At 42.3% G+C, this 26029-nt stretch overlaps 1 protein-coding gene across 1 annotated transcript in view; it reads right to left on the bottom strand.

Annotated features, from left to right (window-relative positions):
- Positions 1 to 26029, bottom strand: part of LOC128652466 (multidrug and toxin extrusion protein 2) — a 450289-nt gene that overhangs the window by 326285 nt on the left and 97975 nt on the right. Inside the window, exons 9-11 of the mRNA XM_053705404.1 lie at positions 6776 to 6889; positions 6528 to 6595; positions 2685 to 2793 (exon numbers count right to left, since the gene is read on the bottom strand). Of these exons, the coding sequence (XP_053561379.1) occupies positions 2685 to 2793; positions 6528 to 6595; positions 6776 to 6889 (291 nt within the window). The remainder of the gene's footprint in view (positions 1 to 2684; positions 2794 to 6527; positions 6596 to 6775; positions 6890 to 26029) is intronic.

Raw genomic sequence — 26029 nt, 5'->3', positions numbered from 1 at the left:
AAAACGATTAGGAGCTTTAAATTTGCCGTTAAATTTCTTGTCCTGGGGCAGAAAAACTCCCTTACCCCCAGTGATAGTGGAGATAATAGAATCTAATTGAGAACCAAACAAATTATTACCCTGAAAAGAGAGATAATAATCTAGATTTAGACACCATGTCAGCATTCCAAGATTTAAGCCATAAAGCTCTTCATTAGAATAGCTAAAGACATAGATTTGACATTAATCCTGATGACATCAAATATAGCATCACAAATTAAATGATTTGCATGTTGAAGTAAAAGAACAATGCTAGATAGTTAAGGATCTGATAACTGCTGTGCTAAACTGTCCAAACAAAAAGTTGAAGCAGCAGCAACATCAGCCATAGAAATAGCTGGTCTAAGAATATAGCCAGTATATAAATATGCTCTTCTAAGATAAATTTCAAGCTTCCTATCTAAAGGATCTTTAAAAGAAGTACTATCTTCCATAGCAATAGTAGTACGTTTGGCAAGAGTGGAAATAGCCCCATCAACCTTAGGAACTTTCCCCAAAACTCTAAACTAGCCACAGGTAAAGGATACAACTTCTTAAACATAGAAGAAGGGTTAAAAGAGGTACAAGGTTTAGACCAATCATATTGGAGATAGCATCTGGAAGATAAAAAAAACTTCAGGAGTAACCTCAGAAGTCTTAAATAAAGAATTTAAACAATTATTAGCTTTGCTATCAGCGGGACTAGACTCCTCAATACCCAATGTAAACAACACTTCCTTTAATAGAGAACGAATATGTTCAATTTTAAATAAAAAAGATTAGTCAATTTCTGTCTCTGATGCAGGATCCTCTGAGTCAGAGGAACTCTCAACAGTAGAGGATATTTCAGTATGCTGTCAGTCAGTACAAAATTATTATTAGATTTATGACAAGATTGTAAAGACCTTTTATGTTTATTTGAAGGCTGAATAGCAGTCATAGCCTTCTCTATGGCTGCAAAAATTAAAAAAAAATCATATCTGCAGGAATATCAGGTACATTAGACTGAGAAAGAATAACAGTAGATGTATTTGTACTCAAAGAAACATTATCAGCATGTAATAATTTGTCATAACAAATGCCACATAATTGAGCTGAAGAAATAAGATCAGCTTGTTTACAAGAAACACACTTAGCTTTGGTAGAATTACATTCAGGCCGCTTAGTTCCTACAGTAACATCAGAGGCAGGTTCAGTTTGAGACATCTTGCAAAATGCAACAAAAAAGAAAAAATAACATTTAAACAAAATATCCAATTTTCTCAATATAGCAGTTTCAGGATTGGGAAAAAATGCTTATGATACGAGCATTAGAGGGAGAGGCTTAATATAACAAATTTTGACGCCAAAAATGACGCACTGAAAAGACTAAACTTGTGTCATAAAAGGCGCAACCAAAAATGACACAATGTTAACAGCTAACCGGAACCCCAGGTAAGAAAAAAATACCTAAATTCTCCCATAAACATAATTTCCATTCTGAAACTGTGTGACTGCAAAGGGAAATATTAACAGACCTGACTCATGCAATATACATTAAGAACTTTATATTATAAAGTGCCTTCCATAGCTGAGAGTGTCTTAAAAATTATATAAACTTACCAGAAGACACCCTTCCACATATAGCAGACAGCCAAACCAGTAATAAAACATATCAGCAGAGGTAATGGTAGAGGAGTATAATGTTGATCTGTAAAGGGAGGCAGCAGATGAATCCCCGTGACTGAATTTACAGAGAGCCCTAGAAAAGATTTCCAATAGGTGAAAACATGGTATCATCAGGCAATACTCCCTTCACATCCCTCAGACAAACACTGCACTTAGAGAGGAACTGGGCTTCAATATGCTTAGAAGCGCCTCTCACTGAAGAAATCAAGCACATCATGCTTCACCACCTCCTAAGGAGGCAAAGTTTGTAAAACTGAGGTATGAGTGAGGTGGGAGGTGTATTTATAAGCATTTGAGGTTTGGGAATTTTTGCCCCCTCCTGGTATGAATGTATATCCCATATGTCAGTAGCTCATGGACTCTTGCCACCTATATGAAAGAAAAATGTATATTCTTATACAGTATATATCACTTGTATGTAGAACAGCTAGAAAGCAATGAATTCATAGGTATGCAGCATTCATTTCCTTCTTGTTCCAATAGCACTTTAAAACAGTCTAATCCGAAAATTGTATTGTTTAAACAGATAGATAATCCCTTTATTACCCATTCCCCAGTTTTGCATAACCATCAAGGTTATATTAATACACTTTTTTCCCTGTATGATCACCTTGTATTAAGCCTCTGCAGACTGCCCCCTTTTTTCAGTTCTTTTGACAGACTTGTTTTTAGCCAATCTGTGCTAACTAATATATATATAACTCTATGGGAGTGAGCACAATGTTGTCTATATGGCACATGTGAACTAGCGCTGTCTAGCAGTGAAAAAAAAAAACTATCAAAATGAACTGGGATAAGAGGTGGCCTTCAAGGGCTAAGAAATTAGCATATGAGACTACCTAGATTTAGCTTTCAACAAAGAATACAAAGTTAATTTGATGATAAAAGTAAATTGAAAAGTTGTTTAAAATTGCATGCCCTATCTGAAACATGAATGCTTAATTTTGACTAGACTGTCCCTTTAAGATATTGTCTTCTTGTTAGAAAACTAAATTTACCTGTGCAGATAAGAGAGACATTGCTTGAGCGTTTGGCTTGTTGGATATCTCCAGCACCTAAAGCATTTCCTACTCGGACACTGGCAGCCACACTGAAACCAACAGGAATCTGCATAGTGGAAAGCGCATGAAAAAAACATTCAACATTCATTTTGAAAGGAGATGGCACAGCTTACTATACAAGATCTTATTGCTTAGTATCTGCACTCTCATGCTTGAATCTTACTTGGTGAAACTGCAATACATTTTTTTAACGAGAATTTAAATTTAAAAAGGGATAAAAACCCCAAAATGTTTTGTGATTCAGACAAAAGTTTTTCCAAAGTTTCCAATTTACTTCAATTATCAAATTTGCTTTCTTCCCATGATTCAATTATCAAATTTGCCATCTAGTGCTCCAGACACATGCATGCTCCTGAGCTTACGTCCCTGCTTTAAAAAAAAAAAAGATACAAAGAGAATGAAGATAATGTGATATTAGAAGTATATTAGAAATTTGTTTAAAATGAGATGCTGTATCTGAATCATGAAAGAAATCATTTTGGTTTCATATCCCTTTCATTTAAAAAAAAAAAAAACAACAACAAAGAACAAAAACCAACAACAGGAATTTTTAAATCCATATTTTAAATTAAGAAAAACAAATAAAAAAAGGGTTTAGTTAGCAAAAAGAAAAAAAATGATGCATCACTAAATGATTTTTGGCAAACTGTGTGCCAATTTACAGATGTGGTAAAATCAGACACACCATGCTTTGCATAAGTAAAGTAGATCCCACACCAAGAAATAAATGCAGTATTATCTATTATAACAATTATTTCAGGCTTTAAATCATCTGTTCCTCTTGGTTTTTCATTTCCGTGAATGCATTAGGTCTGTTGATTTATCTCAAGCCTACACACAGAGTCTCCTAGGAACTGTCCAAGTGGTCTGCCCATGTTTGTAAGAGTAAGCAAAAGGTGCCCGCTTTACTATTCTGAGCTCAGATAATATGAAACCAGCATAAATCATTACTTCTAACTTGGTACCAATGTGTAAAACAATGTGTCAATGAGTGAATAGTTGCAAGAAAAAGTTTCAAAAGTTATTGAAAAATGGGGGGGTGGAGATTTTGGAAGAAGGGGGGGAAATAAGGAGCTCAGTTTCTGAGAGATTTAGCTTAAGGTAGGGAGGACATCCAGGATGATATAAGAGAAAGACAATTAGTGACACAGGTTAGCAAGGAAGGAGATAGGTCTGGTGCAGAGAGGTAGATTTGAGCGTCATTGGCATACAAATTATATTTAACTTAATGATTACGTGTAGATTGAGAAGAGGACAGAGCCTTGCGGTACCCCAACAGAAAGTGGTAATGTGTGTGAGTATAGGGGTAAGGGTAGAAGAGAAAGTGAGGAGTAGCTGTGAGGGGGATGGGATGGAGCATAACAGGTAGTGAGGTGAGAGGACATTATAAGGGCAGAAACTTCTTTCTCAGTAACAGGGGCAAAAGAGCTAAAATTTATGGCTATGTGGGTTTTGGATGATTGCAAGCTTGAGGGAGTGGGAGACTGTGGTAGTATGTTAAGAGCTGATTTTGTTTCTGATGGAGCCGGTTTAGTAACTGAAGAAAATCTTGAGCTGAGAGAGAAGTTATATTAGGAGGTGGGGGTGGGCGCAAAAGAGCATCTAAAGTGGAGAACAGACGTGTTGGGTTTGAAGAAAGAGTAGAAAAGTACATTTGCTTATAAAATGTTAAGGGCAGAATAGTAGGAATTCAAGATTAATTTGTAGTGAAGAAAGTCAGCTGAACTCCGAGATTGTCTCCAGTGTTGCTTAGCAGTACGGGAACATCTGCCTAGGTAACCATGTTATAGGAGTATGCCAGGGCTGAAGATGAGTGTGTGATTTCCGAGCTATGGTAAGAGGGGCCAAATTGTCAAGAACCAATGCAAGTGTGGAATTATAGTGGCAGATAGATTGGTCAGGGAAGGAAAAAGAGAGAATGGAAGAGAGGAGAGGTTCAAGGTAGATAGCAAGCTGTTGCTGATCTAATGACTTAATGTTTCTGTGAAGTTTGGACTGAGGGGTAGAAGGTGAGAGAGTTGTAGGGAGGGATGAGATGTTGCATGTGAGGAGATGATGGTCAGAAAAAGGAAAGGGGGTGTTTGTGAAATTTGAGTGCATCGATAGCAAAATACTCAGATCAAGGGAGTGATCATCTTTGTGAGTGGGAGAGTCCATTGTGACAGTCCAAAATAGAAAGTAAGTAGCAGAAGTTGTTTTGCAGATGAGGCAGTGGGATTGTTAACAGGGAGGTTGAAGTTGCCAAGGGTGAAGGCAGTGTATACGAGGAAAGGAAATAAGGTAGCTAGGCAGCAAAGTGATCTAGAAATTGAGTTGAGGAGCCAAGGGGGCAGTATATGACTGCAACACATATAGAGAGGGGAGAGAATAAGCGAATCATGTGGGTTTCAAATGAGGAAGATATGAGGAAAGAGAAGGGTTGCATTTGTTGAAAGGTGCAGCGAGAGGAAAGTAAAATAAATACCTAAACAACCTCTTTGTCTATTACCAGACCTAAGAGTGTGGCTGAAGTGGAGACCCCCCATGTGACAGTGCAGCAGTGGATGCTGTGTCTGATGGAGAGAGACAGGTTTCTGTGAGAGCCAGAAGGTTGAGGGAGTGGGAGATAGAGGTCATGGATAGAAGTGAGCTTGTTGCAAACAGAGCGACAGTTCCAGAGTGCACAAGTTAAGGAGATGTTGGCTTTAAATACAAGAGGAATTTGAGTAAGGTTACCAAAATTTGGTTTTCTACGTCTATGAAAGGCACATATGAATGTGCAAGGCTAGGAAGCTGTGGGGGACCAGGATTAGGGGAGATGTCGCCAGCAGCTAGTATGAGCAAGAGGGAGAGTGACATGAGATGTAGATATGCAGTATTGAGACTGTTTTTGGGTTGAGGTGCAGGGGGGAGAGAGACTGTTTAGGAATGTGTAAAGTTCAGGAGTACAAAAGTGAGGCAAGGGTAAGAGAGATGGGCTAATGAATAATACAGGTGGTGAGTGGGAAGGAGTAATTCAATACAGTAGATTGTTATAGAGACAAGAGGAAGCAAAAAGGAATAGGAAGAAATTGAGCATTTTTACGAAAGAGGGAACCAATGAAACACATAAAACACAGTATTACAGCATCACTTGCCTTGTTCACTCTTTGTTCTAATTCTTGTATAATTATTTTGCCTAATTCCTAATGCCTCACTTATAAATGCTCACATAAGATATGTGAACTTATGATGTTACAATAATGCTAACTAAACCAGCAAACCTACCCATTAGAAGTGTTAGATTTATAGGACAGAGCATTTAGCGGATTCCACTAAATTAGTTGTCATGTAGACATGATCAAAGACAGTCAAAAGGTCAATTGGTAAAGTTTGATTCAGGGTGAGATAAGTTAAAATAAACAGACAATAGAATTTGGAGGGGCTGAGGTTATACCATAAGTGAACTTATAAATTTAGGAATTATCACAAGTATTGATGAGGTTTGAACATCACATAGCTAAAAGACAATAAAGATTTAATAACAGTAAATACATAACTTATTTCACAGACACATACCAAAAGAAAGAGTTACACAGAGTACAACAGCTACAGAAAGGTTCCTTGAACCTGCAGATCAGTGGGTTCTTCTGTAATGTGATAGATTTAGATGCAGACATTTCTGGTTCTGGTTCTAGTTAGTATCAGCATCCATATAACAGCATGCAGCTCAGTTGCTAATAGGAGCCACTGGTATCTAATTTTGCTTTGGCTCTGTATATTATGTTTTGCACAATTAAGGATATTAAGATTATGTCTCACCAAATAAGCAACTGTAGCCAGCTCTAACATAATGGCCTGTGCGCCAAGCTGCACCACACTGATGAGACCTAAAAAATAAAAACATTATAGGTGATAATTATAAAGTGCTAGTTTACTTATTTATGATAACTTTAGCCTTTTTAAAATAAATACATTGCAACAACATTTATCATATTAATAAAGGTTCAGGAACCAAAAATCGGTAACAACAAGATAGTCATTTGCATAAGTGAAGTCTGGTTACCAACCTGCTAAGAATCCTCCAATTTCAAAGCACCACCATTCTATACAAACCATTAACATACTAGGAATAGCCAAATGTATGAAAGATCCCCATTCTTGCAAGCAATCCATGGTCCAGCCTGATAAGCAAAAACACAAAGTAAATATTATATATACAAAAGAATATGTAAAATAGATAAGACTATACTTAAAGGGATGTTAAACAGTGTGTTTAATTGTTGTAATTAAAAAGCACTAAGCAGTTGCTTATATTTAAAGGGACAGTTTACCCAAATTAAGAATAATTTTAAATCAAAACTGCTGGCATAGTTAAATATACTACTGCTGAGCATACAATAAACATTTTCTTTCTATCTCTGCAAATATATATTTTTTTAAATCTCAGATTTTATATCATATTACCTATATTTCTTTGAATATTTTGTTGGCCGTGCGGCCACTCTGGTCTCCCTGACATCAGTGCATAGCACATGCTCCACCCCCGGCACTGTGCTGAGCAGTGAGCAGTTTTTTACAGCTGATGCTTTTCCATCAGAATGAGCTTAGCACTATACTGAGGCTACAATCTCCCTTCATATTTACTACATCTTCACAAGAAAAAGAAAAAAAAATCTTCTACTTGCCATTTGCCTATACTTCTGATTTATTGAATATTCCTGTTTTTAATTACCACTAAACAGCAGAAGGATCACAGGACAGTCACAGCCCACAAATTCACTGTGCTTTGTGCAGCTTGACTTATGACTTGAATACATACAGGTCAGTTACATCTCTCAGTTTGATGTGAAATGCAACTTATTTGAAAAGAAAACAAAAACAAAGTTTGCAACAAGCAATTCCACTCCTGTCTTTGAACACACTTTGACACTGACCTGAATGTATTCAGCTCAGAAGTAAAATCCACATGGGCATGAAGCTTAAATCAGCTGGAAAGCAAATGTTACTTTTTAACCCATTGCTAGTCTCACAGATCGTGGGCTATATAAATTAGGTTTGTGCAAACTGAAACATTGTATATGATCTTGAAGCTGCAACACAGACTGCAGGTAGCTGTAACTGATTATTGAGTTCAGTTGGCATTATGGAGAGGATTGAATTACACTGCCTTAATGTCTGAGTCTATGGGGTGGATTTATCAAGCTGCAGTGGACAGGAGCGTACATATGCGCCCCTGTTAACCACAGCTTGCCTCTGGCGAGCTTTATTCCACTGCATCCAGCATTGCACCACAACCCAATTTTGTGCTCTTGTGCAATCCCACCCCCTGCCCGCGCACAGTCAATCAAGCAAGGGCAGGATCTGTCAATCTCCCCGGTTGGACGAGACCAGGGCGATTGAAATTAGCCACCTTAGAGGTGGCAAAGAAGTTAGGGAGGCAGCGGTCTGATGACCACTGCTTCATAAATACAGACTTCAGGTTCTCTTGTGAGAAGCCCTTGATAAATCGACCCTTATACAGCAGTTGCAGGTTGTATATTATGTAAGCAGTTTCTGTTGCTAGATCATATACAAGGAAAAGTCTCTGCATGAAGTGGTTATGTAACCAAACTATTGAAAAACAAACTGAAAAATATAGAAAATCACCCAGGTCTTATGCATTTATTATGTTTCCATAGACAATTTAGAATATCACTCCCCACACTTTGCATTTATTTTTATAGCTGCTGATTGTGTGTGTATTTATCATATAATTTACTAAAGCACTTTGACTGGCCATGGGGCGGAGTAATAGAGCACTTTTATCAGGGCATTCCAGGGACATTGAGCTGAACTGCAAAGAAGACAAAAAAGCTAATATATATACACAATATATATATATATATATATATATATATATATATATATATATATATATATATAGGCAAAGACAAGAAGAAAAGCGCACAAAAGCACCTACATAGTGCAAATCAATTTTATAATCATAAAACACACACAAGTATTTGATAAAAAGTGAGCCCCCGCAAGGTGTACAGGATCTTAAGTAAAATCCTCACTGGCAGTGATAGTTTTTACCGGTCTCACGTCCCTTCAAGTGGATCGATCTTTAAATTCCCAGTGAATATCGAAAGGGTCCGTCACACAGAAGACCTTACTGCACACAAACAGAGTCCCAGTGTCCAAAAATAACCGCTACAAATGCGGCTGATAAATGTTTGAAAGTACCGCTCACTCTGAGCTACAAGGTCAGCTGTATGCCAATCCTTTGATGCAAGGTGGGCGTGGCGAGTAATGCAGTGACGTACTTTTGCAGATAAAAGTCTACATACTGGGAGAGGTTGGATGTTAAAGACCCAATCCCAGAAATAATGGGGTGACCAGGATTGGGTCTTTAACATCCAATCTCTCCCAGTATGTAGACTTTTATCTGCAAAAGTATGTCACTGCATTACCCGCCTCTCTTAGAGATTCTACACATTTCATTAACAAAATTAAAGACATAGAATGGTTAGAGAATTATACTCTAGTAACATGTGACGTCAACTCACTTGTATACGAATATATCACACCAATTAGGACAAAAAGCTGTAAAAACTATCCTAGATAGAGACATAAATTTACCGACACGTCAGAATGAATTCATTATGGAATGTATTAATTTCATTCTCCAGAATAAAAGTTTCTTTTTTAACAATGAGATATATCTTCAGACTTAGGGAACTGCAATGGGCACAAGGTTCGCCCCTAGTTATGCTAATTTATTTATGGGCCATTTTGAGGAAGAAAATATATACAACGGCCCATGGGGGGCGAACCTTGTGCTCTATTGCAGGTATATAGATGATATATTTATCATCTGGCGAGGAGACACTGAATTACTGGATACTTTTATATTAGATCTCAACACCAATGAACTAGGGATTACATTCACACATGAATACAGTTGTCAGAAAATACACTTTTTAGATATTGAAATTGAAATTAACAACCAACAAATAATCACAAGGAACTACTTCAAAACAATAGATGCGAACAACTACATACATTTTGAGAGTTGTCATCTGAGACAGTGGCAGTCAAACATACCTAAAGGGCAGTACATGAGGATAAGGAAAAACTGCTCTACGAAAGAAAGTTACCAATCTCAATCTAAGGTACTAACCACAAGATTCCTAGAAAAAGGGTATGATAGAAACACTATAGAGAAGGTACCACAAGAAGTAGCACAAATAGATAGAGACACACTATTAACAGAAAGAATAAGAGATAACAAAATGGATCAAACAGATTAATTCTTTATACCATTCATAACTAAGTATAGCACACAGCACTTTGAAATGAAAAAAATTCTGAAAAAATATTGGTACTTAATAAAACAGGATCAGATATTAGGAAAAAGAGTAAGGAACCAACCAGACATTATTTTCAGAAAAGCTAAAAACCTAAAAATGTTGCTATCACCTAGTGAATACAAAGAAAGGAAAGGAATGGTTGATGGAGACATGAATGGAAATAAATTAAAAGGGTTTTACCCGTGTATATCTTGCAAAGCATGCAAATCCAGTGATAAGAGAAGAGAGATAGCAATACCCAATACAAATAGAAGCCTTAAAATTAATCAATTAATAAAATGTACCGATAAGAATGTAATATACTGCATAAGATGCTCATGCAACCTATTCTATTTTGGGCAAACAAGTAGGATGCTACGAGATAGAATACAGGAGCATATTCTGAAAATAGAACATGAATGAACAGAAATTATTTTATATACACATTTTAAAGAAACACACTCAGGCAATATGAAAGATTTTAAATATTGGGGAATAAAAAAATTACAACTAGGAACAAGAGGAGGGAATATGAACACACTCCTTCTAAGAAAAGAAGCAGAATGCATATTTAACTAAGGTTTGAATTCAGAAATGGATTTAAATACACTAAGACAATAGAGCTAAACTCATATAGTGATATAACATCACACAACAAATCCTTTCATGTTAACACCAACAATCTAAAAAAGATTCATGTTAACACCAATAATCTAAAAAAGAAAAAAGTACCTCTGATACCACTGTCTATGTGAGTATCTGAACCTTTTCCCTTATTGAAGTAAGTTATAAGTAGTGATGTCGCGAATAGTTCGCCGGCGAACATAGCATGTTCGCGTTCGCCGCTGCGGGCGAACATATGCGATGTGCGATCCGCCCCCTATTTGTCATCATTGAGTAAACTTTGACCCTGTATCTCATAGTCTGCCGACACATTCCAGCCACTCAGCAGCAGACTCTCCCTCCCAGATCCTCCCAGCTCCTGAACAGCAGCCATTTTAGATTCATTCGGAAGCTGCATTGTTAGTGAGAGGAGGGACAGTGTAGCTGCTGGTGATTTAATAGGGAAATTGATAGCTAGGCTAGTGTATTCAGTGTCCACTACAGACTTATCTGACCTCTGCTGTAAGCACAGCACCCCAAAAAGCCCTTTTTAGGGCTAGAACATCATTTTTTTTTTCCTGTGTAATCTAATTGCAGTTGCCTGCCTGCCAAGCCACTTGCCCAGTGCCACCACTCATATCTGGTGTAACAGTAGTGTAAATTTAAAAAAAAAAAACTTTTTTGACTGTGAAACATCAGTCTGCTAGTGTAATCTAATTGCAGTTGCCTGCCTGCCAGCGTGTGTGCCAGGCCCACTTGCCCAGTGCCACCACTCATATCTGGTGTAACAGTAGTGTAAATTTAAAAAAAAAAACTTTTTTGACTGTGAAACATCAGTCTGCTAGTGTAATCTAATTGCAGTTGCCTGCCTGCCAGCGTGTGTGCCAGGCCCACTTGCCCAGTGCCACCACTCATATCTGGTGTAACAGTTGTGTAAATTTAAAAAAAAAAACTTTTTTGACTGTGAAACATCAGTCTGCTTGTGTAATCTAATTGCAGTTGCCTGCCTGCCAGCGTAGGTGCCAGGCTCACAGCGTATACTGTGCCCACTTGCCCAGTGCCACCACTCATATCTGGTGTAACAGTAGTGTAAATTTAAAAAAAAAAACTTTTTTGACTGTGAAACATCAGTCTGCTTGTGTAATCTAATTGCAGTTGCCTGCCTGCCTGCCAGCATGTGTGCCAGGCCCACTTGCCCAGTGCCACCACTCATATCTGGTGTAACAGTAGTGTAAATTAAAAAAAAAAACTTTTTTGACTGTGAAACATCAGTCTGCTAGTTTAATCTAATTGCAGTTGCCTGCCTGCCTGCCTGCCAGCGTGTGTGCCAGGCCCACTTGCCCAGTGCCACACCACTCATATCAGGTGTAACAGTAGTGTAAATTTTAAAAAAAAACTTTTTGGACTGTGAAACATCAGTCTGCTAGTGTAATCTAATTGCATTTGCCTGCCTGCCAGCGTGTGTGCCAGGCCCACTTGCCCAGTGCCACCACTCATATCTTGTGTAACAGTAGTGTAAATTTAAAAAAAAAAACTTTTTTGACTGTGAAACATCAGTCTGCTTGTGTAATCTAATTGCAGTTGCCTGCCTGCCAGTGTGTGTGCCAGGCTCACAGCGTATACTGTGCCCACTTGCCCAGTGCACCCACTCATATCTGGTGTAACAGTAGTGTAAATTTAAAAAAAAATACTTTTTGACTGTGAAACATCAGTCTGCTTGTGTAATCTAATTGCAGTTGCCTGCCTGCCAGCGTGTGTGCCAGGCCCACTTGCCCAGTACCACCACTCATATCTGGTGTAACAGTAGTGTAAATATAAAAAAAAACTTTTTTGACTGTGAAACATCAGTCTGCTTGTGTAATCTAATTGCAGTTGCCTGCCTGCCTGCCTGCAAGCGTGTGTGCCAGGCCCACTTACCCAGTGCCACCACTCATATCTGGTGTAACAGTAGTGTAAATTTAAAAAAAAAAACTTTTTTGACTGTGAAACATCAGTCTGCTTGTGTAATCTAATTGCAGTTGCCTGCCTGCCTGCCAGCATGTGTGCCAGGCCCACTTGCCCAGTGCCACCACTCATATCTGGTGTAACAGTAGTGTAAATTAAAAAAAAAAACTTTTTTGACTGTGAAACATCAGTCTGCTAGTTTAATCTAATTGCAGTTGCCTGCCTGCCTGCCAGCGTGTGTGCCAGGCCCACTTGCCCAGTGCCACACCACTCATATCAGGTGTAACAGTAGTGTAAATTTAAAAAAAAAAACTTTTTGGACTGTGAAACATCAGTCTGCTAGTGTAATCTAATTGCATTTGCCTGCCTGCCAGCGTGTGTGCCAGGCCCACTTGCCCAGTGCCACCACTCATATCTTGTGTAACAGTAGTGTAAATTTTAAAAAAAAAACTTTTTTGACTGTGAAACATCAGTCTGCTTGTGTAATCTAATTGCAGTTGCCTGCCTGCCAGTGTGTGTGCCAGGCTCACAGCGTATACTGTGCCCACTTGCCCAGTGCACCCACTCATATCTGGTGTAACAGTAGTGTAAATTTAAAAAAAAATACTTTTTGACTGTGAAACATCAGTCTGCTTGTGTAATCTAATTGCAGTTGCCTGCCTGCCAGCATGTGTGCCAGGCCCACTTGCCCAGTACCACCACTCATATCTGGTGTAACAGTAGTGTAAATTAAAAAAAAACCACTTTTTTGACTGTGAAACATCAGTCTGCTTGTGTAATCTAATTGCAGTTGCCTGCCTGCCTGCCACCGTATGTGCCAGGCTCACAGCGTATACTGTGCCCACTTGCCCAGTACCCCCACTCATATCTGGTGCAACAGTTGTGTAAATTTAAAAAAAAAACTTTTTTGACTGTGAAACATCAGTCTGCTAGTTTAATCTAATTGCAGTTGCCTGCCTGCCTGCCAGTGTGTGTGCCAGGCCCACTTGCCCAGTGCCCCCACTCATATCTGGTGTAACAGTAGTGTAAATTTAAAAAAAAAACTTTTTTGACTGTGAAACATCAGTCTGCTTTTGTAATCTAATTGCAGTTGCCTGCCTGCCAGCATGTGTGCCAGGCTCACAGCGTATACTGTGCCCACTTGCCCAGTGCCACCACTCATATCTGGTGTAACAGTAGTGTAAATTTAAAAAAAAAAACTTTTTTGACTGTGAAACATCAGTCTGCTTGTGTAATCTAATTGCAGTTGCCTGCCTGCCTGCCACCGTATGTGCCAGGCTCACAGCGTATACTGTGCCCACTTGCCCAGTACCCCCACTCATATCTGGTGTAACAGTTGTGTAAATTTAAAAAAAAAAAACTTTTTTGACTGTGAAACATCAGTCTGCTAGTTTAATCTAATTGCAGTTGCCTGCCTGCCTGCCAGTGTGTGTGCCAGGCCCACTTGCCCAGTGCCCCACTCATATCTGGTGTAACAGTAGTGTAAATTTAAAAAAAAAAACTTTTTTGACTGTGAAACATCAGTCTGCTTGTGTAATCTAATTGCAGTTGCCTGCCTGCCAGCGTGTGTGCCAGGCTCACAGCGTATACTGTGCCCACTTGCCCAGTGCCACCACTCATATCTGGTGTAACAGTAGTGTAAATTAAAAAAAAAAAAACTTTTTCGACTGTGAAACATCAGTCTGCTTGTGTAATCTAATTGCAGTTGCCTGCCTGCCAGCGTGTGTGCCAGGCTCACAGCGTATACTGTGCCCACTTGCCCAGTGCCACCACTCATATCTTGTTTAATAGTAGTGTAAGTGTACATTTAAAAACAAAAAAAACTTTTTGGACTGTGAAACATCAGTCTGCTTTTTTGTTTCAGGCTCACAACTTATACTGGGCCCACTTGCCCAGTGCCACCACTCATATCTTGTTTAATAGTAGTGTAAGTGTAAATTTAAAAACAAAAAAAACTTTTGGACTGTGAAACATCAGTCTGCTTTTTTGTTTCAGGCTCACAGCTTATACTGGGTCCACTTGCCCAGTGCCACCACTCATATCTTGTTTAATAGTGGTGTAAGTGTACATTTAAAAACAAAAAAAACTTTTTGGATTGTGAAACATCAGTCTGCTCTTTTATTTCAGGCTCACAGCTTATACTGGGCCCACTCGCCCAGTGCCACCACTCATATCTTGTTTAATAGTAGTGTAAGTGTACATTTAAAAAAATAAAAACTTTTTGGACTGTGAAACATCAGTCTGCTTTTTTGTGTCAGGCTCACAGCGTATACTGTGCCCACTTGCCTAGTGCCACCACTCATATCTTGTTTAATAGTAGTCTAAGTGTACATTTAAAACAAAAAACTTTTTGGACTGTGAAACATCAGTCTGCTTTTTTTTGTGTCAGGCTCACAGCTTATACTGGTCCCACTTGCCCAGTGCCACCACTCATATCTTGTTTAATAGTAGTGTAAGTCTACATGTAAAAAAATAAAAACTTTTTGGACTGTGAAACATCAGTCTGTTTTTTGTGTCAGGCTCATAGCTTATACTGGGCCCACTTGCCCACCCAGTGGCACCACTCATATCTTGTTTAATAGTAGTGTAAGTGTACATTTAAAAAAAATGACAGGCAGAGGCAGGCCACCCCGCAGGTGCCGTCGTGGTCGTGGTGCTGTGATTCCCTTTGGCACTAGAATAATGCCCAGTGTTCAGAGGCCACGTCCCATGAACTCGAAAAGTTCTGAGGAAATAGTTGATTTTATGACACAGGACACCCAATCTTCTATAGCTTCCGCTCCGAACCTTGACGCACCATCCTCCTCCAGCTTATCTTCGGGCACCTCTCAAGTTACCACTCGCCCGCCTGCCGCCACCACCAACACTAGCACCACAGTCGCTTCACTTGATCTGTCAGAGGAGTTATTTACACATCAGTTGGAAGAAATGAGTGATGCGCAAGCATCATTGACAGAGGATGTAGATAACAGTGATATGTCTCAGTCAGGCAGCATTACAGACATGGACGTACGGTGTGATGATGATGATGTTGTACCCGCTGCTGCTTCCTTTGTTGATTTGTCAGATACAAGTGAAGCAGTTGATGATGACGATGCGTCCGTGGATGTCACGTGGGTGCCCGCTAGAAGAGAAGAAGAACAGGGGGAAAGTTCAGATGGGGAGACAGAGAGGAGGAGGAGGAGACGAGTTGGAAGCAGGGGGAGGTCGTCGCAAGGAGCTAGTGGCACAGTCAGACAGCATGCATCGGAACCCGGGGTCAGCCAGACAGCACGCCAATCAACGCATGCTGTTGCCACCACCAGAATGCCGTCATTGCAGAGCTCAGCAGTGTGGCATTTTTTTTGTGTGTCTGCCTCTGACAACAGCGATGCCATTTGCAACCTGTGCCAAAAGAAACTGAGTCGTGGGAAGTCCAACACCCACCTAGGTACAACTGCTTTGCGAAGGCACATGATCGCACATCACAAACGCCTATGGGATCAACACATGAGTAGAAGCAGCACACAAACTCAAAGCCGCTATCCACCTCCTGGTCCAGCATCTTCAGCCACGTCAACCACTGCTGTCCTCCTTGCCCCCTCTCAACCATCCGCCACTCAGTCTCTTCCACAGCAGTTGCTGGTCATCTGCCCACAGTCAGGTGTCTGTCAAGGACATGTTTGAGCGTAAGAAGCCAATGTCACAAAGTCACCCCCTTGCCCGGCGTCTGACAGCTGGCTTGTCTGAACTGTTAGACCGCCAGATTTTACCATACAAGCTGGTGGAGTCTGAGGCGTTCAAAAAATTTGTAGCTATTGGGACACCACAGTGGAAGGTACCTGGCTGAAATTTCTTTGCACAAAACGCAATCCCCAACCTGTACTCGATTGTGCGAAAGGAAGTAATGGCATGTCTGGCACACAGTGTTGGGGCAAGGGTCCATATGACTGCTGATAACTGGTCTGCAAAGCATGGTCAGGGCAGGTATATCACCTACACTGCGCATTGGGTAAACCTGCTGACGGCTGCCAAGCATGGAATGCGTGGCTCTGCAGAGGAGGAGTTGGTGACACCGCCACAACTTGCAGGCAGGCCTGCTGCCACCTCCTCTACTCCTCCTACTCCATCCTCTTCTATAACCTCCTCGGCTGAGTCCTCTTCTGCTGCTGCGTCTTGCTCCACATCAACGGCACCCCCCCAGCTCTGCAAGTACTATTCCACATCCCGGATATGGCAGTGTCACGCCGTCTTGGGGTTGACTTGCCTGAAAGCAGAGAGTCACACCGGACCAGCACTCCTGTCTGCCCTGAATGCACCGGTGGATCAGTGGCTGACTCCGCACCAACTGGAGATCGGCAAAGTGGTTTCTGACAATGGAAGTAATTTGGTGGCGGCATTGAAATTGGGCAAGTTGACACATGTGCCGTGCATGGCACATGTGTGTAATCTGATCGTACAACAATTTGTGCATAAGTACCCAGGCTTACAGGACATCCTGAAGCAGGCCAGGAAGGTGTGTGGCCATTTGAGGCATTCCTACATGGCCATGGCACACTTTTCCGATATCCAGCGGCGAAACAACATGCCAGTGAGGCGCTTGATTTGCGACAGCCCGACACGTTGAAATTCAACACTCCTAATGTTCGACCGCCTGCTCCAACAAGAAAAAGCCGTTAATGAGTATTTGTATGACCGGGGTGCTAGGACAGCCTCTGCGGAGCTGGGAATTTTTTTGCCATGTTACTGGGCGCTCATGCGCAATGCCTGTAGGCTCATGCATCCTTTTGAGGAGGTGACAAACTTAGTCAGCTGCACCGAAGGCACCATCAGCGACATCATGCCATTTGTTTTCTTCCTGGAGCATGCCCTGCGAAGAGTGCTGGCCGTAGATGAGCGTGAAGAGGAAGAGGAAGAGTTGTGGTCACCATCACCACCAGAAACAGCCTTATCAGCATCACTTGCTGGACCAGCAGCAACGCTGGAAGAGGATTGTGAGGAAGAGGAGTCAGAGGAGGAATGTGGCTTTGAGGAGGAATAGGAAGACCAACCACAACAGGCATCCCAGGGTACTTGTTGTCACCTATCTGGTACCCGTGGTGTTGTACGTGGCTGGGGGGAAGAAGATACCTTCAGTGAGATCACTGAGGATGAGGAACGGGACATGAGTAGCTCCGCATCCAACCTTGTGCAAATGGGGTCTTTCATGCTGTCGTGCCTGTTGAGGGACCCTCGTATAAAAAAGCTGAAGGAGAACGACCTGTACAGGGTGTCCACTCTACTAGACCCCCGGTATAAGCATAAAGTGCCTGAAATGTTACCGAATTACCACAAGTCGGAAAGGATGCAGCAGTTCCAAAATAAATGAAAAAGTATGCTTTACACAGCATATAAGGGTGATGTCACAGCACAACGGGAATCTAACAGGGGAAGAGGTGAAAGTCATCCTTCGACTCTCACGACCACGCCGGCAAGGACAGGACGCTTTACAGACGTGTTGTTGGAGGAAATGCAGAGCTTTTTAATTACTATGCATCGCCACAGCCCTTCGGGGTCCACCCTCAGAGAACGACTCGACCGACAGGTAGCAGACTACCTCGCCTTAACTGCAGATCTCGACACTCTGAGGAGCGATGAACCCCTTGACTACTGGGTGTGCAGGCTTGACCTGTGGCCTGAGCTATTCAAATTTGCAATAGAACTTCTGGCCTGCCCCGCTTCAAGTGTCCTGTCAGAAAGGACCTTCAGTGCAGCAGGAGGTATTGTCACTGAGAAGAGAAGTCGCCTAGGTCAAAAAAGTCTAGATTACCTCACCTTTATTAAGATGAATGAGGGATGGATCCTGAAGGGACTGACATTGGGTGATACATTCGACTAAAAAAGGCCTGATGAGATGAGCTGCCTTGGGCTAAAAATGGTCCACACGCTGCTGTATTTTATCTTCGAATGCTGGATGACTTGCGTGACTTATCCGCCACCAACTAGGGTTCAAGCCGCAATGTTTTAGGGCACTTTCTGCCTGGGAAACAAACATCAATTTTTCTGGCCGCTGCTATAGCAGCGGCTGCAACAATACCTAATTTTTCAGGCATGTGTACATGCCAAATTTTTCTGGCCTCTGGTGCTGCACTGTGGCTTCAAAAACCAAACAAAAAAAAGGCACTTAACAGGGATTAAACTGATAGGAATAGTACTACTTAACACACCACTCCTATCTGGTGGCACAGTAGATTGCACGAGCAGTGCCCCAAATTTGAAGTAGGAGGACCGACCAAGCATCTTTTTCCATCTCCCGGTTCCTAAAATCCATGCCATATACACGTCCCCTGATAGGGGACGTAACAGGGATTAAACTGATCAGAATAGTACTACTTAACACCACTCATATCTGGTGGCACAGTAGATTGCACGCGCAGTGCCCCAAATTTGAAGTAGGAGGACCGACCAAGCATCTTTTTCCATCTCCCGGTTCCTAAAATCCATGCCAGATACACGTCCCCTGGCGCCGCAACTGCCTCTGGGAACCTTACCATGGGTCACAGACCGCACGTCTTGTATTTCTCTGTCTGGGAAATTATCTATCTATCAAATCTATCTATTTATCTATCAAATCGATCTATCTATCTATCGTATCTATCAAATGTATATTGCATCTATTGATCTATCTATCTAATCTATGTATCTATCTATCAAATCTATCTATCTCGTGGCCGGACTAATTTGTGACAGCCACTTGTGTTTCGGCCAAATGTCCGTCGGCCAAATGTCTGTCTGCCAAATGTCCGTCGGATAAAAGTCCGGCCACGATTGCACGCGCAGTGCCCCAATTTTGAAGTAGGAGGACCGACCAAGCATCTTTTTCCATCTCCCGGTTCCTAAAATCCATGCCATATACACGTCCCCTGATAGGGGGCGTAACAGGTATTAAACTGATCAGAATAGTACTACTTAACACACCACTCTTATCTGGTGGCACAGTAGATTGCACGTGCAGTGCCCCAAATTTGAAGTAGGAGGACCGACCAAGCATCTTTTTCCATCTCCCGGTTCCTTTTTCCATCTCCCGGTTCCTAAAATCCATGCCATATACACGTCCCCTGGCGCCACAACTGCCTCTGGGAACCTTACCTCTGGGAACCTTACACGTCTTGTAATTCTCTGTCTGGGAAATTATATTTCTATCAAATCTATCTATTTATCTATCAAATCTATCTATCGTATCAATCAAATGTATCTATTGCATCTATTGATCTATCTATCTAATCTATGTATCTATTTATCTATCAAATCTATCTATCTCGTGGCCGGACTGACAGCCACTTGTGTTTTGGCCAAATGTCCGTCGGCCAAATGTCCGTTGGCTAAAAGTCCGGCCACGATTGCACGCGCAGTGCCCCAAATTTGAAGTAGGAGGACCGAACAAGCATCTTTTTCAATCTCCCGATTCCTAAAATCCATGCCATATACACGTCCCCTGATAGGGGACGGAACAGGGATTAAACTGATAAGAATAGTATTACTTAACACACCTTATAATAATGCAGAGAGAGGCAACGCAGAGAGAGGAGTCTGAAGAAGAGGAGTCAGAGGAGGAAGGTGGCTTTGAGGAGGTGGAAGACCAAACACAGCAGGCATCCCAGGGGGCTTGTTGTCACCTTTCGGGGACACTTGGTGTTGTACGTGGCTGGGTGGAGGAAGAGACCTTCAATGACATCAGTGAGGACAAGGAACGGGACATGGCTAGCTTGGTATCCAACCTTGTGCAAATGGGGTTGTTTGCGGTGCGTTAAACGGGGAGTTTGGTCTGTCACTGTGAAGCGGGCGTAACCCTTACACTACCTGATCGATACAACATCATACCTGATGTTTTAAAGCACGTTATTCCAAACAATTTAGGAATGTTAGGTGATTTATGCCCTTTATGGCTTAAAACCAGACTCTGCATCGACTATGTAATTTTCCATGGGAGTTTTGCCATGGAGCCCCCTCCGGCATGCCACAGTCCAGGTGTTAGTCCCCTTGAAACAACTTTTCCATCACTATTGTGGCCAGAAAGAGTCCCTGTGGGTTTTAAAATTTGCCTGCCTATTGAAGTCATTGGCGGTTCGCTAGTTGATTTTATGACACAGGGCACCCAATCTTCTATAGCTTCCGCTCCGAACCTTGATGCACCATCCTCCTCCAGCTTATCTTCGGGCACCTCTCAAGTTACCACTCGCCCGCCTGCCGCCACCACCAACACTAGCACCACAGCCGCTTCACTTGATCTGTCAGAGGAGTTTTTTACACATCAGTTGGAAGAAATGAGTGATGCGCAAACATCATTGACAGAGGATGTAGATAACAGTGATATGTCTCAGTCAGGCAGCATTACAGACATGGACGTACGGTGTGATGATGATGATGTTGTACCCGCTGCTGCTTCCTTTGTTGATTTGTCAGATACAAGTGAAGCAGTTGATGATGACGATGCGTCCGTGGATGTCACGTGGGTGCCCGCTAGAAGAGAAGAAGAACAGGGGGAAAGTTCAGATGGGGAGACAGAGAGGAGGAGGAGACGAGTTGGAAGCAGGGGGAGGTCGTCGCAAGGAGCTAGTGGCACCGTCAGACAACATGCATCGGAACCCGGGGTCAGCCAGACAGCACGCCAATCAACGCATGCTGTTGCCACCACCAGAATGCCGTCATCACAGAGCTCAGCAGTGTGGCATTTTTTTAGTGTGTCTGCCTCTGACAACAGCGATGCCATTTGCAACCTGTGCCAAAAGAAACTGAGTCGTGGGAAGTCCAACACCCACCTAGGTACAACTGCTTTGCGAAGGCACATGATCGCACATCACAAACGCCTATGGGATCAACACATGAGTAGAAGCAGCACACAAACTCAAAGCCGCAATCCACCTCCTGGTCCAGCATCTTCAGCCACGTCAACCACTGCTGTCCTCCTTGCCCCCTCTCAACCATCCGCCACTCAGTCTCTTCCGCAGCAGTTCCTGGTCATCTGCCCACAGTCAGGTGTCTGTCAAGGACATGTTTGAGCGTAAGAAGCCAATGTCACAAAGTCACCCCCTTGCCCGGCGTCTGACAGCTGGCTTGTCTGAACTGTCAGACCGCCAGCTTTTACCATACAAGCTGGTGGAGTCTGAGGCGTTCCAAAAATTTGTAGCTATTGGGACACCGCAGTGGAAGGTACCCGGCCGAAATTTCTTTGCACAAAACGCAATCCCCAACCTGTACTCGATTGTGCGAAAGGAAGTAATGGCATGTCTGGCACACAGTGTTGGGGCAAGGGTCCATATGACCGCTGATAACTGGTCTGCAAAGCATGGTCAGGGCAGGTATATCACCTACACTGCGCATTGGGTAAACCTGCTGACGGCTGCCAAGCATGGAATGCGTGGCTCTGGAGAGGAGGAGTTGGTGACACCGCCACAACTTGCAGGCAGGCCTGCTGCCACCTCCTCTATTCCTCCTACTCCATCCTCTTCTATAACCTCCTCGGCTGAGTCCTCTTCTGCTGCTGCGTCTTGCTCCACATCAACGGCACCCCCCCAGCTCCGCAAGTACTATTCCACATCCCGGATACGGCAGTGTCACGCCGTCTTGGGGTTGACTTGCCTGAAAGCAGAGAGTCACACCGGACCAGCACTCCTGTCCACCCTGAATGCACCGGTGGATCAGTGGCTGACTCCGCACCAACTGGAGATCGGCAAAGTGGTTTCTGACAATGGAAGTAATTTGGTGGCGGCATTGAAATTGGGCAAGTTGACACATGTGCCGTGCATGACACATGTGTGTAAGCTGATCGTACAACAGTTTGTGCATAAGTACCCAGGCTTACAGGACATCCTGAAGCAGGCCAGGAAGGTGTGTGGCCATTTGAGGCGTTCCTACACGGCCATGGCACACTTTTCCGATATCCAGCGGCGAAACAACATGCCAGTGAGGCGCTTGATTTGCGACAGCCCGACACGTTGAAATTCAACACTCCTAATGTTCGACCGCCTGCTCCAACAAGAAAAAGCCGTTAATGAGTATTTGTATGACCGGGGTGCTAGGACAGCCTCTGCGGAGCTGGGAATTTTTTTGCCATGTTACTGGGCGCTCATGCGCAATGCCTGTAGGCTCATGCATCCTTTTGAGGAGGTGACAAACCTAGTCAGCCGCACCGAAGGCACCATCAGCGACATCATACCATTTGTTTTCTTCCTGGAGCGTGCCCTGCGAAGAGTGCTGGATCAGGCCGTAGATGAGCGTGAAGAGGAAGAGGAAGAGTTGTGGTCACCATCACCACCAGAAACAGCCTTATCAGCATCACTTGCTGGACCAGCAGCAATGCTGGAAGAGGATTGTGAGGAAGAGGAGTCAGAGGAGGAATGTGGCTTTGAGGAGGAGGAGGAAGACCAACCACAACAGGCATTCCAGGGTACTTGTTGTCACCTATCTGGTACCCGTGGTGTTGTACGTGGCTGGGGGGAAGAAGATACCTTCAGTGAGATCACTGAGGATGAGGAACGGGACATGAGTAGCTCGGCATCAAACCTTGTGCAAATGGGGTCTTTCATGCTGTCGTGCCTGTTGAGGGACCCTCGTATAAAAAAGCTGAAGGAGAACGACCTGTACAGGGTGTCCACTCTACTAGACCCCCGGTATAAGCATAAAGTGCCTGAAATGTTACCGAATTACCACAAGTCGGAAAGGATGCAGCAGTTCCAAAATAAATTAAAAAGTATGCTTTACACAGCGTATAAGGGTGATGTCACAGCACAACGGGAATCTAACAGGGGAAGAGGTGAAAGTCATCCTTCAACTCCCACGACCACGCCGGCAAGGACAGGATGCTTTACAGACGTTTTGTTGGAGGAAATGCTGAGCTTTTTAACTACTATGCATCGCCACAGCCCTTCGGGGGCCAACCCTATCGTATCTATCAAATGTATATTGCATCTATTGATCTATCTATCTAATCTATGTATCTATCTATCAAATCTATCTATCTCGTGGCCGGACTAATTTGTGACAGCCACTTGTGTTTCGGCCAAATGTCCGTCGGCCAAATGTCTGTCTGCCAAATGTCCGTCGGATAAAAGTCCGGCCACGATTGCACGCGCAGTGCCCCAAATTTGAAGTAGGAGGACCGACCAAGCATCTTTTTCCATCTCCCGGTTCCTAAAATCCATGCCATATACACGTCCCCTGATAGGGGGCGTAACAGGTATTAAACTGATCAGAATAGTACTACTTAACACACCACTCTTATCTGGTGGCACAGTAGATTGCACGTGCAGTGCCCCAAATTTGAAGTAGGTGGACCGACCAAGCATCGGTTCCTAAAATCCATGCCATATACACGTCCCCTGGCGCCACAACTGCCTCTGGGAACCTTACCATGGGTCCCAGACCGCACATCTTGTAATTCTCTGTCTGGGAAATTATATATCTATCAAATCTATCTATTTATCTATCAAATCTATCTATCGTATCAATCAAATGTATCTATTGCATCTATTGATCTATCTATCTAATCTATGTATCTATCTATCAAATCTATCTATCTCGTGGCCGGACTGACAGCCACTTGTGTTTTGGCCAAATGTCCGTCGGCCAAATGTCCGTCGGCTAAAAGTCTGGCCACGATTGCACGAGCAGTGCCCCAAATTTGAAGTAGGAGGACCGACCAAGCATCTTTTTCAATCTCCCGATTCCTAAAATCCATGCCATATACACGTCCCCTGATAGGGGACGGAACAGGGATTAAACTGATAAGAATAGTACTACTTAACACACCTTATAATAATGCAGAGAGAGGCAATGCAGAGAGAGGAGTCTGAAGAAGAGGAGTCAGAGGAGGAAGGTGGCTTTGAGGAGGTGGAAGACCAAACACAGCAGGCGTCCCAGGGGGCTTGTTGTCACCTTTCGGGGACACTTGGTGTTGTACGTGGCTGGGTGGAGGAAGAGACCTTCAATGACATCAGTGAGGACAAGGAACGGGACATGGCTAGCTTGGTATCCAACCTTGTGCAAATGGGGAGTTTGCGGTTGTGCAAATGGACTGTTTGCGGTTGTTTGTGGTGCGTTAAACGGGGAGTTTGGTCTGTCACTGTGAAGCGGGCGTAACCCTTACACTACCTGATCGATACAACATCATACCTGATGTTTTAAAGCATGTTATTCCAAACAATTTAGGAATGTTAGGTGATTTATGCCCTTTATGGCTTAAAACCAGACTCTGCATCAACTATGTAATTTTCCATGGGAGTTTTGCCATGGATCCCCCTCCGGCATGCCACAGTCCAGGTGTTAGTCCCCTTGAAACAACTTTACCATCACTATTGTGGCCAGAAAGAGTCCCTGTGGGTTTTAAAATTCGCTTGCCTATTGAAGTCATTGGCGGTTCGCTCGGTTCGACGTTCGCGGACAGTTGCGGACGTTCGCGTTCGCGGTTCGCAAACGGAAAATTTTAAGTTCGCGACATCACTAGTTATAAGTAGAAATTTTATATATATAAAAACTATAAACACCACAAAAGTAAAACCTAGACTAAGTTAATGTTAATAGCATACTAAGAAGACTAAATAACTCCCTTTAGTTTAAGAACTCGAATTCCTTAGACAAATAGGCCTTACTATAATTAATGTAATAGACAAGAAAATGAGAATAAAGGGTACTCTATTCTTAGGTATATATATAACTGGACACATATTCAAATATAGATCTTGAACCTATAAGAAATAGACAATAAATGTATACATACACATGCACCTAAACAATTTAAAAGAGATAAGGTTCAGACACTCCTCAAGATTTCACTGATATTAACACTAGAAATTCTTGTATAAGAATACGATCTGATTAAGAATATTAACAATAATAGGTTTAATTATATTAATTTGTCACCTTCTAACACGTTTTTCACTATTAAACACATAGGTAAATCATGTAGATGAGATTGTTCAAACTAAAGGAAAATAAGTATGTCATCTTACACTGCATGAATATGGGTCTATCAACGTACACATATGATTGTAAATACAACAGCATTGTAGAACAATAATTAGATCCATTTGAAAATTGTCTCACTTAATTCATGTATAAAAAAAAGATTAAATTAAGAATATTAACAATAATAGGTTAATTCATAATAATATGATACTCTCTAACATGTTTTCACTTTTAAACACATAGGTAAATCACGTAGTAGAAATTGTGCGCAATATCCACAAGGTATATTTCGGTACTTAATAAGTATACACAATAACAAGTACATCACTAATGCACAATCACTTTCTTATACTTGTGATATTCTTGAATTCACTCATAGTTTTTCATGGACCCAGCGTTATCCGAATCTAACTAAGGTTAAACACATAGGTAATATGAGGTCAAATTAACAAGGATATGAAGCACAAATAGTACACCACTATTGCACAATCACTTCTCTTATCCTTGTGATAATCTTTAATT

This window comes from Bombina bombina, chromosome 3 (assembly GCF_027579735.1).
Source record: "Bombina bombina isolate aBomBom1 chromosome 3, aBomBom1.pri, whole genome shotgun sequence".
Lineage (NCBI taxonomy): Eukaryota > Metazoa > Chordata > Amphibia > Anura > Bombinatoridae > Bombina > Bombina bombina.
The sequence above is the reverse complement of the archived record's forward strand: the minus strand, read 5'-3'. Positions and strand labels throughout refer to the sequence as shown.